At 35.9% G+C, this 19549-nt stretch overlaps 1 protein-coding gene across 4 annotated transcripts in view; it reads left to right on the top strand.

Moving 5' to 3' along the window:
• CTNNA3 (catenin alpha 3) overlaps positions 1 to 19549 on the top strand; it is a 1776580-nt gene that overhangs the window by 929517 nt on the left and 827514 nt on the right. For all 4 annotated transcript variants that reach the window (XM_047701796.1, XM_047701794.1, XM_047701795.1 and 1 more), the window contains exon 8: positions 17870 to 17950. In XM_047701796.1, the coding sequence (XP_047557752.1) occupies positions 17870 to 17950 (81 nt within the window). The remainder of the gene's footprint in view (positions 1 to 17869; positions 17951 to 19549) is intronic.

Below are 19549 nucleotides of genomic sequence, written 5' to 3'. Positions count from 1 at the left end.
TAGAATTGTTGAACTGCTATATAAAAATAATAAAATAAAATGTAAATGATAATATCCTACCTCAGAGTGGCTACTAAAGTAGATAAAACCCAAACATGGAGTAAGCACAATTCCTGATATATAACAGATACTGGAAAATTAGGTGATTGTTATTTAGATAAGTTTATTTGGGGCTAAAAATTGCTGTCAGCCAGTTTCATGGTAAGATTTTGCAGATATAAAAATACTATTGCTGGATTACCATTTAGTATCTAAAACTTAAATTATAACCCTAACTCTCATATCAGCTCTATTATTAACTAGCTGTTGAATTTTGGTGAATTCCTGACTTAGTGTCCATATTTATAAAATGAAGTAATTTCTGTACATATTTACTAAGACTCCATTTATTTCATATTCTGTTGTCCAATGAAAAGCAGTAGTTGAAAACTTTTCAGTACTCCTGTGAACTTCTAGAAAAGATATTACCTGTGTATAATGGCTGTTAGGCAAACTCCTGCCCAGAATTGGGAGACAGGGCAATCTTAGAAATTTGTTACTATATGTTGGCTAATTGATTTTAAATAAAAATTTTTTTAAAAATGTCTAAAATACTATAATTACTACTGATGCTATCTTTCATAACTTTACCTAACACTGTTGCAGGATAGTTTTTGATATTTCAAAATCGAATAGGTGGGATAGATTGCCAAAAGGTGATTGACTTCTGATCTTTTGACATTGATAACCTTAAATCATTTATATGCATTTGTGTGCCAGAATTCAAAGCAAAAAGAAAAAGAGCAGAAAATGTTGGGTATCTGAACAGTATGAGATTTAGATAGGAGTATTTGGTTTATTCTATAGCCTTGCTATTCAAAGTATGTTTCATGGACTTCTTGTATTTGTATCACCTGGGACTTGTTAGTAATGAGAATTTCAGGCCCCTAGAACCTAAAGAATCAGAACCTACATTTTAATATTATCTGCAGGAGATTCTCATGCACATTAAAATTTGAGAAAACACAGTTCTGGAATACTTAAAATTATGTTTTATATGAATTATTGATATTGGGACATACATTGAAAATAATGAAATATGAGGAATATTAATAGACATCATGATGATAGTTGTTCTTGTAAATGATTGTTGATTTCAGGTACTTTTTTTTAACCTCAAGACCAGACCAAATGTAAATTAACTTTTTTCAGAAAAAGATAATTCCTTTACAAACTAAATGTTAAAAGAGGTTATATATAATTACTTTTCAGAAAATGAGATACTTTGAATCAGCATTTAGTATATTAAAGGTACTCAAGTGACTGGTGAGATAAATTCGAGAGGTAAATGTTTCATCATAGTTTACAATTTGTTAAGTGTAATATTACCAATCTTTTAAAAATTACTCCACAAAGTAGTCCTAAAGAAGTATTATTTTTCACTCCTATTGTGTGCCATCTCCCCAGTGAAGTCTTATATGTTTTGCAGTTGTACAAATTAAACATGTACAAATTTATAGTGGATGAGTGTAATACTTGTAACCAACTCGTGGAATTAAGCATTGGAAAGATAGTCTTTTTCACAGAGTATTGCTTACTCTGGCAAGAAAATATTGATTGTAATAAGGTTCATTCAGTCCCAGTATTCTTATAAAAATACCCAGTATCCATAAAATATAAATAATTAATTCATTAACTTATTCAATAATAATTATTGCATCTTATAAGTGTTAGGCATATACTAAGTGCTGGGAAGGAGGGTAGTGAACAAAAGTTACTCAGTTCTTTGTCCTCTTAGTATTTCTAGCCTGTTTATTGGGGAAGATATACACTAATCAATTAAATACTGAATTTACGATTCTAACCTGTAATAAGAATTTGTTTTTGTTTTGTTTTAAAGATTTTATTTATTTATTTGACAGAGAGAGATGCAGAGGGAGAGGGAACACAAGCAGGGGGAGTGGGAGAGGGAGAAGCAGGCTTCCTGCCAAGTAGGGAGCCCAATGTGGACCTCCATCCCAGGACCCTGGGATCATGACCTGGGCCAAAGGCAGCTGCTTAATGACTGAGCCACCTGGGAACTCTGTAATAAGAATTTGTAAGTGCTATGAGTCTGGAAAGGCTTTCTGGCAGAAGCAGCATTGGGGATGAGATAGTAAGGATGAGTAGGAAATCACTAGAATAGGATTACAGGAGGTGGGGTATGGGAAGGGAATTCCAAATTGAGAGAACAGCATGAACAGAGTCCTGCAGAGAAGGAGGGAATGGATGTTTAAAAAACTGGAAAGCCTTCATGGTTGGAACACTAATAGTAAAGAAGTGCCCTGAGATGGATCTGGAGGGATGCTTGGGCAGAGGCCAAATCATGGCCTTAGGAGATAAGATCTTAGGAGGTTTAGGTTGTAAGGATTTGGGTCCCTGTGTAGAATCCTTTGGGGTGAAACCATTGATGGGATTTAAGAGGAGGACATGATATAAAGAGGATTTTTAATTACATATTTACTTTAAAATTGTACTGAGTATGGAGTGGAGAGTGCATTGGCTAGGAGATAGGAAGGTGTAAAGTTCTAGGCAGACCAGTTAGAGCATGGTGACAGTAGCCCGGGCAATAACAGATTAAGGTGGTGGTGGTGGTGGTAAAGATAAAAGTGAATGGGTCCAGCAGTATAAATGAAAGGCCTTGATGAGCTCTTGGAGGGAGAAGGATGACCTCCAGTGATAGCTGGTGGTGAAGAGATCAAGTTTGGGTGGCACGGTAAGAAGTTTGGTTTTGAAGATGAAGATGTTCTTTGGCTCAGATTCTATTAGTACAATAAGATTATTTGACTAGATGAGCAATCATATTACCTAACATGAGAATAATATACATATTGTTGTACATTACTTGTGGCATCACAAAATATATCGACTCCATAGTGGAGGCTTCCTATTCCTTCTTCCCTAAATTGAAGTTCGTTCAATGCCTCTCTGAGAATTCAATTCTGATATAGAGGGACTGATGAGGCAGAGAGGAAAAGAGAGAGAGATCCACAGAGAGAGCTCTAAGTGTGTTCTCCCCAACTTCTGTCCAACATTGCTCACCAGGTAAGGTGCTCCTCCTTGAAGAACCAACAAACTCAAAATATTCCTCCGCTAGTATTTTCTCCTTAAGGACCGAAATAAAAATATTCTTTCTTGTAGGGAGATACAACCAGAAAGCAGTAAGTATCCCCAGTAGTAACAGGTGGTAGATGGATGTCAGATTGGGAAGGGTTACCCCGTTTTATAGAAAAGGAAACTGAGACACATAGACACTATGTGATTTGTGCAAGTTTGCAAGTCTAGTAAGTGGAAAAGTTAAGACTTAAACCCTCCCTTCTGACTCACTAAGTAGAGATTTTTTTCTTCTACATCAATGAATGAAAAGGGAAACTTAGAAAGATGTATTTGGAATTAGTCTTAGAACTATCACTTTGAATAGAGAAGGATTTTCTTTGAAGTTGCATTGTGAATTTTAAATTTGCATCATTCTGTTAGCAGGGTGCTAGGTGAGTCTGCGACACTACTCTACAGTTGGACTCACCACCCTTAGGTCTTCTCTCTTTTGATGCCTTCCTTTCCCTGTGACTGACTTAAATACCATCCTGATGCCTGTTCTCTGAAAATGGCCACTATTTTGTGTATTTCTTAACAAACCCCCTTCTTCCTGTTATTTATTCCCAATAGCATATCCAACATGTCATGCTTCTAAGGCAGCTTTTGGAGTTTAAAACTAAAATAACAATGGTGTTCAAAAAGCTAGTAAAATAAAGGTATTATATTTTTTATCTCTCACTCTTTAATTTTTTTCTTTAAATTGAAATATAGTTGACATGTGATGTACATTGGTTTCAGGTATAAATCATAGTGATTTGGCAAGACTAAGCATTATGCTGTGCTCACCACAAGTGTGTCAGTCTTCTGTCAACATACAAAGCTATTACAATACCACCGACTCTATTCCCTATGCTCTACCTTTAATCCCTGTGGCTTACTCATTCCATATTTAGAAGCCTGTACCTGCAACTCCTCTTCACTCATTTTGCCCATCCCCCTGCAGGCCTCCCCTCTGGCAAACATCAGTTTGTTTCTGTATTTATGGTCTGCTTCTGCTTTTTATTTGTTTGTTCATTTGTTTTGTTGTTTTTTTTCAAGATTCCACATATAAATAAAATATTTAATATTTATATTTCTCTGTCTGACTTATATGTATATGTACACACACACACCATATCTTCTTTATGAATATATGTATACACACACACACTTATATATGTATGGATATGTATACATAAAATACACTATACACACATACACACACACACACACACACACACACACCATATCCTCTTTATCCAATCATCTATGGATGGATACTTGGGTTGCATCCATATTTTGGCTCTTGTACAAAATACTTCAATAAACATAGGGGTGCATATGTTTTTTCAAATTAGTGTTTTCATTTTCTTTGGTAAATATCCAATGGGAGAATTACTGGATCATATGATATTTCTATTTTTAATTTTTTGAGGAATCTCCATATTGTTTTCCACAGTGGCTATGCCAATTTACATTCCCACCAACAATGCATGAGGGTTTCTTTTTCTCCACATCTTTGCCAACACTTGTTATTTCTTGTCTTTTTGGTTTTAGCCATTCTGACTGGTGTGAAGTAATATCTTATTGTGATTTTGATTTGCACTTCCCTGATGATTAGTGATGTTGAGCATCTTTTTATGTCTGTTTGCCATTTATGTGTCTTCTTTGGAAAAAAAAAATCTATTCAGGTCCTCTGCCTGTTTTTTAAATTTGATTATTTGTGGCTTTTGGTTTTGAGTTGTGTAAGTTCTTTATATATTTTGGATATTAACTCATTGGAAATATCATTTGCAAATATTTTCTCCTATTCAGTAGGTTGCCTTTTCATTTTGTTGATGGTTTCCTTTGCTGTGCAAAAGCTTTTATATTTGGTGTAATCCCACTGTCCCTTTAATTTTATACAGTGGGGTAAGTTCTTCCCCTAACCCTGAATGAAAAATCAAGAAATCTCAAATTTGTTCTAGTTAACTTTGATCTTTTGTGTCACTTCCTTTCTTCTAATTAGTAGTTAGGATGTAATTGTCAAAACTTGTATCTTGATTTAAATTGGGCCCAAATTTCCCACACTTTGGGCCTACTGAATGTAGGAAATCAGTAACTGGGAAAGAGAAGTTATTGGCTTTTTCTTTTTTTCCTCCCTTTCAGGCATGAAGCAAGGGGAAAGAGGAGAGGAAAGGGGAATAGGAAAGCTATTGCTGGCCCTCTGGGTGTTGAGAGCTGAATTTTCCCCTAGACTTACTGTGTCGGTTAGGGTCCCAGCAAGAGAAAACATGATACGCCAAGCTGGTAATTTGAGGAAAATGTATTAAAAAGCTTATTTACATAGGTGTGGACAAGGTTTGGAAATCAACAAGGGATGGAGCATAGCAACTGCTGGGAGCCCACCCATATCCAGGCTTGAAGGAACAAGTGAGGGAATGGTTCCTGAACTCTGAGTGGGTGTCCGCTTATGAAGAAGGCTGCCTGACAAGAGCTGTGGTCTTCAAAAGAGGAACTTAGTCAACTTAACAGCAACCCCTCATAGTAGCAATAGAAGAATAAGTACCTTTACCTTATTCTCCTCCCAAACTCTTATGCCTCTCATTGTCAAATCCACTTGAAAGCAGGGAATAAGGGAGCATTTGTATGAAACCTGGATGGTAGGGAACAAGGGTCTGGTGACAAGGGGTGGTGAATGGATCTGAAGGGGCAAATGGGAAAACCAGGCACAAGTGACTTCATGAGTTCCTTGGAGGTCCAGATTTTACCTGTAACTCCCTTGGTATGAGTGGTAGCTTCTTCCACAGCTTACAGCTTATCCTCAAAATCTAGCAGTTTCTATTACTCCTCTTTATTTCTCTTTATCTGCTAATCTAGCAATGATCTTGGGCAAAAACCAAGATGACCAGTTGTCTTTTGCATGAGACTCATACCTGGAGCATGGCAAATGTTCAGACAATGGAATTTTTTCTATTTATTCCCCAGCAGCTAGCCAGGCATCTCTCATCAGGTAGATTTCTCCAGTTAGAGTTTATATTTGCAACTGTATCTCAGCTGCCAGGGACTCATACTATACTTTCTAAATGGCCCCACTGAAGTTTCTTTCATCATCCTCTTACCTAGGATGCAGGGAAGAGGATGAAGATCCTAGATTGCTTTGTTCATATAAATTCTTTCCATAAAATCTCACCTAGTCTCCACACATTTTGGCCTTTATATCTTCATTATAGATTTGAGGTTTCAGAGTCATATAACTGGCTTTTCATTATTTCTTTTGAAAATCATTATCTTGGTCTGACACATCAGTGTGAAATTCCCTTATGTGCATCTTGGTGCTTTAATTAAATCTAAATATTTGAAAGAAAAAAAGAAATGGAAAATTTCATATACTGGGTAGAGTCTGGAACGGGGAGCGTGGGGAGGAAGATAATATTTTCAATAGGAGACATTGGCTCCTTTCAAGTTATACCATATATATCAATATTTATTTTGACTGCTTGTAGATTGATCCTGTTTACAAAATTTTTTTTCTGTTAAAGATGTATGCACAAATCAAGTTTTATAACAAAAAAATTTTTCAATAGGCTAAGAAGGCTTGCTCTATTTATATATTTTTTGCAAATAAATTTTAATTGTAAAGAAAATTATTACCTGCTAATGTATTTTGAAGGAAGTTCTTTTTTTTTTTCCTCATATGTCAAGTTTCTTTAAGGTGTAACCTATCTCTTTTTTTTAATGTTTCAAGTTTTTATTTAAATTATGGTTAGTTAACATATACTGTAATATTAGTTTCAGGAGTAGAATTTAATGATTCATCACTTGCATATAACACCCAGTACTCATCACAACAAGTGTTCTTCTTAATGCCCATCTCCCGCTCATCTCCCTTCCAGCCACTCTCAGTTTGTTCTCTGTAATTAAGGGTCTATTTTATGGTTTGCCGCCCTGTGTTTTTTTCTTTTCCCTATGTTCATCCATTTTGATTTTAAATTTCACATATGAGTGAAATAAGATGGTATTTGTCTTTTTCTGACTGAGTATTTCTCTTAGCATAATACATTCCAGCTCTGTCTCTGTTGTTACAGTGTAACCTATTTGTATTTTAACTTTTCTCCATGCCACAGAATCTAAGACTCTTTGACTTAGGAACCTTAAAAGTACTAATTGAAGATAGCAATGATAGAAAGTGTTTATTTTAAACATTAAGAATAAATCTGTTGTATTTTTATAGTGTTAAAAAAATATGTCTGCAAGGCAGTTAATAGTAAAAGTGAAAACCATAATCAGAACAGTGGAAATCTATTTGATCTATATTTTGCATGTGTGGGCTATAGAAAAACTTTGTTAGATGTTCTATAGTAAACCTTATAAGGCTCACTGTTGGCTGAAATTTGACATAGGGGGTATACTTAAACTATGAAAACCTGACTCAGGAAATAAAAAGAATATGAATTCTACTTAACAAAGTGGAGAAATGGCAAGAAAAATTTTAATGAGATCAGTGTTCTAATATTCTATCTCACAAAGCATTGTAGAGATAGAAAAGTTACTAGAGAATAGGGGTTCTATTTAAAAGATGGAAACTAATTTGGACTATATGTAATAATGCTATGTCATTAGTTGTTAGACTCTGGTAGTGGCTTCTAATATGATAAAGATCTTTGCCATAAGAAGTCAAAGTGTAATTGACAGCATAAAATACCACATTCTACTTTCTCACAGATATTCTTATATTAGTATTCACAGCTGTTTTCTTTATTGGTAGCCAGGCTCCTGAAGCTGGCTGCTGGGTCAAGCAACACAAAATTAAAGAGATTTTTTAGAATGAGCTGTATCTCTTTCTGAAATATGTTAACAACTTCTGACAATGACTCAATAAGGGGATTTTGGAAAATGAAATGTCACTAAAGACATGATACACACCTTAACCATTAATTGAAATTAGAGGACTTGTGAATTTGGGCCTAGCTATCTATATATTTTGTCTACATCAACTTTTCTGAAGACTACTCTTTTTAAGGATTCAGTACTATGTAACGCGATCTCTACAATTTTTCTGATAACCATAGTAAATCCTCCTTAAGTAGATTTATATCATGTTTCATATATTCATTCATTTTCTTATCAAGTCAATCATTTTTTAAACAATTATTCAAATAAAACAATACTGAACCTCTATTATGCCCAAGCACTGTGGGAAATTTAGCAGTAATTCAGTAAATAAAATAATTTCTGCTCTATACCCCCTGTGATTTTACATTCAAGTATTTTTATTGCTAATAATAAAGAAAATGTATTAAGTGTCAGTTATATGACTGCCTTGCATGCTTTCTGTACATTTATTTTATTCAATTCACATAACCCCTAAAGAAGGTATTGCCATCTTCATCCTATAGATGAGGAATCTAAAGCTTGCCATTCATAACTGGCATGTGGTCACTTTGTTAATTAGTCTTGGAACAAAGATTTGAAGACTATCTAATTCTACTATTTCATGACTTTTAGTGGCAACTTAACATAACTGTTATTTTAAGTGCTGTGTTATTGATATAAGATGTTCTGAACAAGCTGAGAAAATAAATCCAGTTTCAAAAGCACAGACATTATTTTTTTTAAGCTCTTCTTTTTATTTGAAAGAGCAAGAGAGAGAGAATGAGTGGGGGAGGGGGCAGAAGGAGAGGAAGAAGCAGGTTCCCTGGTGAGCAGGGAACCCAGCCCAAGACCTTGAGATCAGGACCTGAGCCAAAGGCAGACGCTTAACCCAGTGAACCACCCAGGCGCCCTAAGCACAGATATTATTTTAATCTGTTTATATGCCAATACCACAACTGACTGATTTAGTCAATTTTGACTGTGATTAGGCAGACTTCTTATTTCTTTGTTTTAAACCATTAATCCCCAAAACTATGATTTATGCAAACAGAAAAAACAAAGAATGCGCATACACACACAGAGACAAAACCTGTGAAACTGACAGGTTTTCTATTACTTTGTTGTGTCAAAGATGTTATAAAAATAAAAAAAAAATATTGTACCATTAAGTAAAGCGTCATTTTATAAAAGAAACAACAAAAATTTTAACATAAAAATATGAAAAAACTCTCAGATTAAAGGACAGATCTTATGGTTAAGTAACTCAATTATCTGTATTTTTGCATTTTTACCTCATGAGTCCTAAGATGAGTATTTAGAAACCATTAATGTATACAATATTTTGAATCCTGCCCTGAACCTAAGTAAAACCTTCAATTTTGAATATATTCCCTTCATTTAATAGTAATCATATCATGATTTATAGGAATAGTCACTGACCTAGGAGCTGGCAAGATCTGAAGCCCATTAGAATAGGGGTCACAGCAAGGTTAGTTTAATGCTGAATCACTGAAATTAATAAACTCTATCTTTTCAATTTCTCCCTATTAAGAACAGAGTCAGTTCCAGAGTTTGCTGGGCTTCAGTGGAGGACAAGAAACTCTAGCTGAAAGAGAGGGGAAATGGGGGCACAGATGGAGGCACGTTATCACAACAGAAAATAGCTTGAGGTGGAAATAGTGCCAGAGCTGGTGGGAAATAGAGTCTGAGGTTTCTCTTGATTCTTCAGAGTCTTGTAAGGTTACATATTGGTCATGGGGATGGATCTTTGCATCTGTACTTGGACGTATGTATGACTGATTTTCCATGGCAAGATCTTTAAGAGATGCCCATAGTTTACATCCATCCCTGACATTTAAGATTGGTTAGTAACATGCCCAGGAAGATGATTTGAATTTTATTGTGGTGCAAACCCACGAATATTTCTTTCATGTTTGGTGTGTGTCCATTGAAACCCTGCAATCTGGCATAACATCTCTGGTCTGAGGACACATTTGACCGAAGGCAGTGTCCTGTTCTCAGTATTTGATTATGTATGTACTAGACTATACATCCACAGAGAACTCCAGCACCACATGCTCTTAGAGCTGGGGTCCAGGGGTGCAGGGAGAGTGCAGGGGACTCTGGAGATCACTTAGTGCAATGGCCTCCATTTACAGATGCAGAGGCTAAGGCCAAGAGAAGTGATTCAACTTAGTTAGGGTCACCTAGAGAGTTTATTTCAGATCTCACATTTTCTGATCCACAGATTAGATTTCATCCTCATACCAAGTTTATGTTGTACCTTCTTTAGGGAATAATGACAATAATCTGTGAATGAAAACACCAGTTGAATAGAATAACAGCTAATAGGGTGAACATTAATTACTTTTGCTAAAATATAAATACTAATTTTATTAATAAAGTCGAATATTACTTACAATCAATAAAAGTGTAGTTAGCACTTTTCCATTATTTATTTTATCTACAATTGTTAGCGGAGTGCTGAACACTGTGGTAGGCACTAAGATTACAGAGTGAAGACTTGATAATTTAAAGGCAGAGTATAAATAAAGGGTGACAGAATATTTTGCAAGGGTTATAATTGAAACATGTAGGGAAAACTGTGGAAACATAATTGAGAGGGTTTTTAATTTTTGTGTAATTTTTTTTATTGAGGATAGAAAAGAGGATATAGAAGATGAGGTGCTTAAATTGAGTTTTGCATTACGAAGTAAGAATTCTGAAGAAGAAGAGATCAGAACATTCCAGGATAAAGGTTTAGTGTTTGAAAAACAAAAGCCAAAAACCAAACAACAACAACAACAACAACAACAAAAAAAACCCCCAAAAAACCCATAGGGGCAACAGCCAGCTAGTTTGAGAAATGCAAGGGTTAATAACGATGGTAACACTATTGATAAGTATAGTAATAACTGCTAACATTTCTTGAGCCCTTCTTATTTGCCAGAACTTGCATATCCTTCATCTTTAATTCCTTATAATAACCCTATAATATAATTGCTCTGTTATCTCCATTTTTATAGGTAAGGAAACTAAGAGCTGGAGAGGTTAAAGAATTTGGCTGAGGGCACATAGCTGTCAAATGGTAAAGCACAGATTCAAACACAATTTTAACTGTCGTCACAAACTTCTGTGTTATTCTGCTCATTATTTTTAAGAAATAAATTTATATAATTTAGAGAAAACATTAATTTGGGTTTAAGTTACAGCTCATTCAAGTCGTTACAGTATGGTGGTTAAAGCCTCAGATTAGACTCAGCTCAAATTGATCCTACCACTTACTGCATTTCCTCCTTGGTAAGATACTTAAATTTACCGAACTTCAGTGTCTTCGTATGCAAATGTGTGAGCAGTTACTGTGAATGGCATTTTAGACAATAAATGTAAAAGTACTTTGCTGTGGTTGATATTTGACAATGTGGATTCCCTCTCACAGACTCTCAGTCCCACTCCAGCAGGGTGGGTGACATCTTACTTCCTCAGCAAGACAGAAGTTCAAGACACTTAGGGTCTTTATCCTACTTCCCTGATAAAGTTATTTTTTAAAACCTCATTTCAAGTCTCAAAGCTAATTTTTATTTGTTTTAGTTTTATTTTTATAACACAGACTTTGTTTCAGAAATGTGTTTTAGTGTACTCTGTCAGGATGTTTTCCTGACATGCCATTCAGGAAGATGGCATTTTAGAATAGATTTCATTTTTTTATGCTTGTCTGTTTGTATGTCTTTCATGCCTGAAAAATGTGGACTAGAATCTGTGCTTCTGCTAAGTGTTAAGCATAAAATATTTTTAAAGCTATTTTGCAGAGAAGAACTAATTTAAGGGCATCGTATTTCATCTTTACCATGCAATGAAGATTTCCTGTTTAAAGGAATGTGTCATTTTAAAAGGTTGAATATGATGGCACACATTTAAAAGAAAAAAAAAATAACAAAACAACAACAAAAACATTTTTCTTGCAATTTAAATTCCATATGGGCTCCTCTCTGCACTGATGATATTTTTATTTGATTATGAATTAGATAAATTTTCATTTGCTTTAAACCTTATCCCTTAGTATTTGAAGCTTCGTAATTCTTTTGAGGTCAACATCATGACCTTCCCTGGTTCAAATGTCTCCTTTTATTTGTACCATTACAGATTCATATTATGCATATGTTCCCAGCACATTTTTAACAGTTGTTTATGCAAAAACTTGTATAATACAAGTAATATATTGTCCTATAATTCTTATTTTTAGAGGTCATGGCCCTTCTACAGAATTTTAAAGTTAGAAAGGAATAAAGGAACAATTTGGGGCAAATCTTTATTTTATGGGTATGGAAAGTAAGGTCCAGAGATACTACATAATTTGCCAAATATTACCTTTATCCAGTCTTTCTTTTCTCTATTTATTCAACAACTAACTTTTGAGCTTCTACTATGTGCAAAGCACTGTAATAGATGCCATGAGGGACAAATCGTGTGTAAGAAGTTTCTCTCCCTCAAGGAGCATACAATATACTGAGAGAGATCCATGCAGGTCAACAGTCATCCATCGGGCAAACACTAATGAAGTGAGCTCTTCACAAGCCCTTCAGCAATTCCAAAACTGGTATCATCATCCTTGTATTGACCTGGTTTTCCCTTTAAAATGACCAATTCAGGGGTGCCTGGGTGGCTCAGTGGGTTAAGCCGCTGCCTTCGGCTCAGGTCATGATCCCAGGTCCTGGGTTCAAGCCCCACATCGGGCTTTCTGCTCAGCAGGGAGCCTGCTTCCTCCTCTCTCTCTGCCTGCCTCTCTGCCTACTTGTGATTTCTCTCTGTCAAATAAATAAATAAAATCTTTAAAAAAAATAAAATAAAATGACCAATTCAACAGCATTATCTAACCAGTCATCCCTGCTGGAAACCTGCACCCAGCCTATATTGTCCTCTTTTCTTTACCCACCCTGAGCATCTGCCAGTCATCAACCCCTCCAGTGTACTCAGAGTCTTTAAGTCTGTTGATTTTCTTCATCCTAACTGCCAATGTATTAATTTTAGCACCTTTTGCCTTTTTGTACACTCTCGCTGCAACTGTCTAACTCCTCTGCCTGTCTCTGTTCTCAGTATCCTTAAATACATTATGCAACTCCAGCCAGGTTGACGTATTTGAATAGTGGTCATTCTGTGTCACTCTGTGGCTTCACTTCTGAGATACCAGTGGTCTATAGGATCAGCCTCACTTTTTAATGTGGCAACAACCTCCAGGAGCTGGCTTCCTCCCCCTCATGCTTTTTATACTAGTTACCAAATATTCTTGAAAGACTTTTGCCTTTCTGTGCAATTTATCTCTGCCCCCTTAGAGTGACCTTCTCTTTCATCGTCACCTGGCTGACTCCTACATGTCTTTTACTATTCAACTGTTACCTTCTCAGGAATCTTTTCCTCATCCTTAATGGGAGTGCAGCTCCCATTGCTCCATGGGTTATCCCGGATACCTCTATTAAATACTGTGTTTATGTTTGTTTCTAACATGCGATGTATGCTTCTCAAAGACAGGTATTAGGTCTAATGTATCATCAGTCCTTAGTATGGTGCCTGGCATTTGATAGATAATAAAGATGTATTGAGTAGATTGGATTATTTATTGAACAAAGTGTTATCAAAGAAACATAAACAGTATAAAAAAGTATTGTGGAATTTGAGTAATTAATTTCAGCTGAGATGCTTAAAAAAAAGCTTCATCTAAAATTTAGTGATTTAATTGAGTCCTGAAAGAAGTCCATAATCAGAAAACAAGATCAAAAGTCCCAAATGAGATTTTTCATATGGGCAAAGTTCCCAAGTTTTGATTGTATTGCATAGAAAACAAAGGGTTCATTATGCTATCTCATTAATAATTGATGGGTAATTATGGGAGTAGGTCATGTGGAGCCTTGAATGCCATGATCAAGAATTTTTTATTAATTCTATCAACAATGGGAATACACTGAAGGGATTTAGAACAAGAAGGAACATAATTAGACCTTAAGTTGCTTTTTAAATTGTTTTTAAGATTTTATTTATTTGAGAGAGGGAGGTAGAAATCATGTGGCTGGGGGAGGAGAGTGGTGGGGAAGGGCAGAGGGAAAGAGAAGAAAAAGAAGAGGAAGAAGCAGACTCCTTGCTGAGCAGGGAGATGGAGGAGGGGCTTGATCCCAGGACCCTGAGATCATGAACTGGGCCAAAGGCAGACACATAATGGACTGAGCCACCCAGGCACCCCAGACCTTAAATTTCTTTATTAGAGTAAACACCTTGAGGGTTGGGCTTTTTTTGTTTGTTTCTTGCTCACTCTTTTATTCTCAAATAAAATGTGATTTGCATAAAAGTAGGAACTCATTATATATTTGAATAAAAAAAAGATGTGTTTTAGAATAGTACTGTCTGGTATATCTTTCTGCAATGAGGGAAATGTTCTGTATCTATGCTATCCATTTTAGTAACCACTAGACACATGCAGCTATTGCTCACTTTAAGGGACTGAAGAATTGAATTTTTAATCTTATTTAATTTTAATTAATTTATATTTAAATTTAAAGAGCCACATGTGACTTGTGGCTATTATGTTGGACAACACAGTGTAGAAAGTTTTCCCTAGCAGGGTCCCAACAGAAAACAGATGGAACACTCAAATTAGGATAATTCAAGGAAATTTATTTATAGAGAGACTTTTTCCAAATGTGTAGGCAGCTTTAAGGGAACCACAAGAGAGCATGCAATTAACTGCAGCATGACATGGGAGCAATGGTGAGACAGAACTGATGGAAAGACTCATAGTTAAGATTATAAGCCTGGATCACATTGGAATAATATTTAAAATATGCAATAGTAGTTTTAATGAAATTTCATTGAATGAAATCTATGTTCAGAACTGTGCTTTTCAATAGAGCCTTTCCTGACAATTTTTTTTTTTTTTTTTTTTTTTTTTTTTGCTGATGAGGAATGTGATTGCTTTCTCTACACAGTGCTGATCTGTGCTGTGTATTCTCAGCATTTTTCCCCCTGGTACTCCGCTGTAAGTGGTACCTTTTCCATTCGCAGGGCTGTGCTGACTTAATGGTGGTTTCTGTCAAGGCTCCTTTAAGAAGCATCCTCTCTTCTGAGCATCTAGAATGCAGGCAGGCTCTGACTGTTATCTGTGGTTATGTTTTAATATCCTGCCCTTTCCATCCCTTACTTCAGCATAGTTTACCTTCCGTCCTAGCTCACTGCTTGATGATTTGTTAAGGCTTTGAAAACAGAAGGAATGAGGGCTTTTAAGCAGGATGGGGCTATTTCTCCTTGCTTTATTTATTTTTATGCCATGCAAAAGGAATAAAGAGGCATAAAATGGCTTGACTGAGTCAAATAAATCTGGGTAGATAGAGCAAGGACCCAATAAGAAGCTGGAGGTAAAAGAAGAAAAGTGGGGGTGGGGAGATACAGGGAAAGAAGAAGGGAAAGCTTAATACTTCCTGTAGTGAAAGGAACTATTTATTGTTACTTATAGAACAGAATGTCTTTCACCCAATGAAACATTTTAAACTAACATTGAGCTCTGGATAGAAATTAAGAAATCATCTTTATAGTCCTTATTTAATCCCATCAGGTTGTCACCTCTTGCCATCCTTTATTAAAGTATTGTATGCTACTGCTGTTTGTTCTGAGAAGGTTGACATCTTTCAGTTATTCTGATGAATCTCATCATGGAAGCTAGTGAGTTTTTATGGTCAACGCAACAGGAATCTCCTGTATTATTTCTGATATCCTGTGTGAGGGGCAGTGAGGGGGAGGTATCTCTTCAGTCTGTCCCACTCCTGACCTCTTTTACTATCTCTGGCTTCATGATGTTGAAAGAGACAACCAAGAGCTACACTGCATGAAACTGTAGAATATGGGCTTGGTCCTTTAGGTAAAATTAGAAACTGTTTTATAGCCCATTGTGTATCTGCTTATGCCATTGCCTTCCATGGCTCTGCATTAACTTTTCATAATTTTCTACTGCTAGCATGGGTAATGCTGGGCAGGAGCTGAGAAAGTAGCCACTACTTTCATCTGCGTAATTGACACCAATTGCTTTTATTGCTCTGACATCTAGAATTTTAGTTGTCTCTATTTCTTCCTCTCTCTTCTCTCCACTTCTTTCACTAGATACAGTCTCCATCATGTACATATTGCACACTCATTGTCAAAAAGAAAAAGTGGTAAGAGACTTAGCAGTCCTCTACTGTTTCCCCCTAAGAGGCATCTGGAAATGCATGAGGCCAATATCATTGGAATTAAGTAGACAGGGGCCCGTGGATGCCAAACATCTTGCAGTGTATAAGGTGGTCTCAAATGACAGTGATTTTTTTTTTCCATCTTAATTATCAGTAACACTGTTGCTGAGGAAATCTAGGTGTACTCTTCTCAAGAATCTAGTATGACACCTTCCTGGCATTTGGTAGGATCCTAATAAAACTATGTTCTGTTCTGAATTAAGTTGTTCACTTTTAAACTCGTCAACACCTTTCAGTAAGTCCTCTGCAAGTTACTTCCAGGAACAGAAAAAAAAAAAAGCTATATTTCTCAATATCAAGATTCTAACAGTATTGTAGGAGTGGTGAACTTGCATAGAGACAAATATTGGGAAATTTGCAAAATGCTATTGGAACAAGGAAAGGTGAGAGTTTATTCCTGAGGAGAGTTGGTGGGGGAGCTCTGTGGAAACCATTGAGGAACAGGTAGGATTTTAGCAGCAGGTTATTTTGTAGACACTTGCTAAAGTCAAGAGTATATTATATATAAAAACTTGGGAGATGAGGTAGACGTGTGTAGGAATATTGTTACTAGAAGAGTAGTACTTGAGAAGATGTAACAGAAAATGGGACTAAACAGAGGTTGGGACAGAGTATATAGATGTTCTTGAACTTCTTGTAAAGAAGTCTCTCCCCTTGAAGGTATGGGTTTATCTGTGAATGTAGTCATTGGACATAGTGTATGACACATAGCCCAATGGTCCACACTTTACCTTCATTTCCTTCTTCATGGAGTCTGTGCTATAAACTTCCTCAGTTACCAGCTGCTTAAACTTACCTTCCTGATTTTCAAGGTCTCCTCTCAAGAGCCCTTTTCAGTTTATTAATTTAAATGGTAGCAATTTTCTTAGAGGTGAATCACATAATGATTTTTTTCAATCTTTTTTATACAAGATAGGACTGAGAAAAAAGTATGATTAGATTCAATTCAGTTGTCTCCCACAAAAGTAATATGTAGAAAATACCAACCAAGGTGACTCCCTGTGTGCTTAATAGCCAAAGATTTAGGTTAAGGATATAACAGAGAACTGTTCTGCTTAAAGAAATGAAAAGGTGTTGCACAAATTATCTTAAAGAGCCAAAAACAGCGTCCAGTTCCTACTTGAAACAATTTGTTCTTGGAATATTGTCAGCTAAAATTGTGGTCAACTTTTGCAAATTGTATGAATTTGCACTGCATATTTTATTTGGTGTTTAGCAAAACTCCAATATGGCTCTGCATAACTTACACAATACACCATGAAAATGACTTCAGAAACTCCCACAGAAGTTGACAAATTGGGCATCTAATGCTTTTAAGCTAATTGCGTGCTATGAGGTTAAAGAGTCAACTTGTTAAGAATGAAGATCAGAGTTTCTTGGAGAGAATGCTCTGCCGACTGCCACATTGAATACAACCCAGCCCCATATCAGAAATGTTACAGAAGCTTAAAGGAGAAACTAATGTGAGCTTTAATCACCATTCTACTTAGTCTTAAGTGAAGTGCTCATGAATCATATGCAATATCATAGCAGTTTTGAAACCTATTCTTGAATTTTCAAGCTGTTATTTTCAGGAAATTTAGAAAGAAAATTGCTAAGTGATAAAGAGTAATCTGATACCATTGCTTATGCCATTTTTTTTTTCTCTCTTTCAGACTGGAAAAAAGGAAAGGAGTAATACCCTGAATATTGCAATAGACAACATGTGTAAGAAGACAAGGGATCTTCGCAGACAGGTGAGAAAGACAGAGGCGTGGATAAAGAAACACCATACAAAATGAACTGTATCCACTGCTAGAATATTTGTTTTTGTCCTTCTTCAATTAATTTAGAACACAAAACAACAAGAGTAAATACGTAACTTCTATATTTACATACCACAACCATTTTTTCTGGCCAACATAACGTTAATAATAATATAATAATGAAAGAACATGTGACTTAATATCAGGCAGAGTTACATTCAAATGCTGGTCCTGCCCTCATCAGCTGTGTGATCTCGGGGACAAATTTAATCTTTTTGAGTCTCTCTGAACCTATTAAAATGGAATTCATAATATATAATTGGACTGGGAGGATTAAATGAAATGCCTATCAGTACCTGCTCCCTAGTGACTTTTTAAAGGAATGTTGTTAAATTGAATCTGTTATATTAGAAACTAGTTTGTCATCCATATGCTTAGAGCAAACAGCTAGTAATCAGAGAGGTACCAATTTGCCCTTTCAGTTATTTTCAGAATGCTTCAAAAATTAGTTGCTGTTTAAGCTCTAAGGCTACTCTGTAACCTTAGGTCATTGGGAATATAAGATTAGGAAGGATTTCATTAAATAACTTAGAAGTCCAGTATTATGCCTCAAGTTAACTTTTTTCCCCCAAAATATGAAGACTTAGCTATTTTCAAAGACCTTTTCTTTCCATTATTTTCTACTATATAGTATCCAGAGTACTTTTTCATGTACAACTTCAACTTGGTCACCATTAACTCATAAAAGAGAGGCAAAAGCTTTTCAACCATAAGCTTTTTTTTTTTTTTTTTAAAGATTTTATTTATTTATTTGACAGAGAGAGATCACAAGCAGGCAGAGAGGCAGGCAGAGAGACAGGAGGAAGCAGGCTCCCTGCTGAGCAGAGAGCCCGATGCGGGACTCGATCCCAGGACTCCGAGATCATGACCTGAGCCGAAGGCAGCGGCTTAACCCACTGAGCCACCCAGGCGCCCCTCAACCATAAGCTTTTAATGCGATATATTATTGTAGTTTAATGGGAAGATTTAGTAAAATGGCCTGAGTAATCTTTTAATTCAGGAGTAGATTTGGAAATTGAATAAATATGGATCCCTCAGCCAGTTAATATTAGCTGTAAAAAAAAAAAATTTTTTTTTGAGGGCTGGGGAAATTCCAATTTCTCAACTTTATGGCCTTAATGTGAATTCTATTTCTACTGTTGGCACTTAGAATCATGGAATGTAAGAGTTGAAAAGTACTTAGCTCAAGACTTGTCTTATAAAGCAGATGAGAAAGCATGTCTGTGATCAGGTGACCTGCCTAAGAAGGAAGGGGCATTGAACCTACAACAGGTCATAACCTACACTAAACTCAGGAACTTTTACCCACAAGAGCCACTCTCCCTCTTAATTGCAGGACTTCTGTTCTCAATCTCCTTGAGGATTTCTACTCCATCTTCTTCTCTTGGGACTTGGAAAAGCTGTTCTATGAGCTCTCAACCATTCTTTCATTCCTGTCTCATCCCTCTCTATTGACTTCAACAAAATGTTAATCTACATTTATATCTCCAAAGCTTTTGGAATCATTACGTACAAAAAAAAAAAAAAAAA

The sequence above is a fragment of the Lutra lutra genome, chromosome 14, assembly GCF_902655055.1.
Source record: "Lutra lutra chromosome 14, mLutLut1.2, whole genome shotgun sequence".
NCBI classification, from domain to species: Eukaryota; Metazoa; Chordata; class Mammalia; order Carnivora; family Mustelidae; genus Lutra; species Lutra lutra.
Note: the sequence above shows the minus strand (reverse complement) of the source record. Positions and strands in the feature narration are given on the sequence as shown.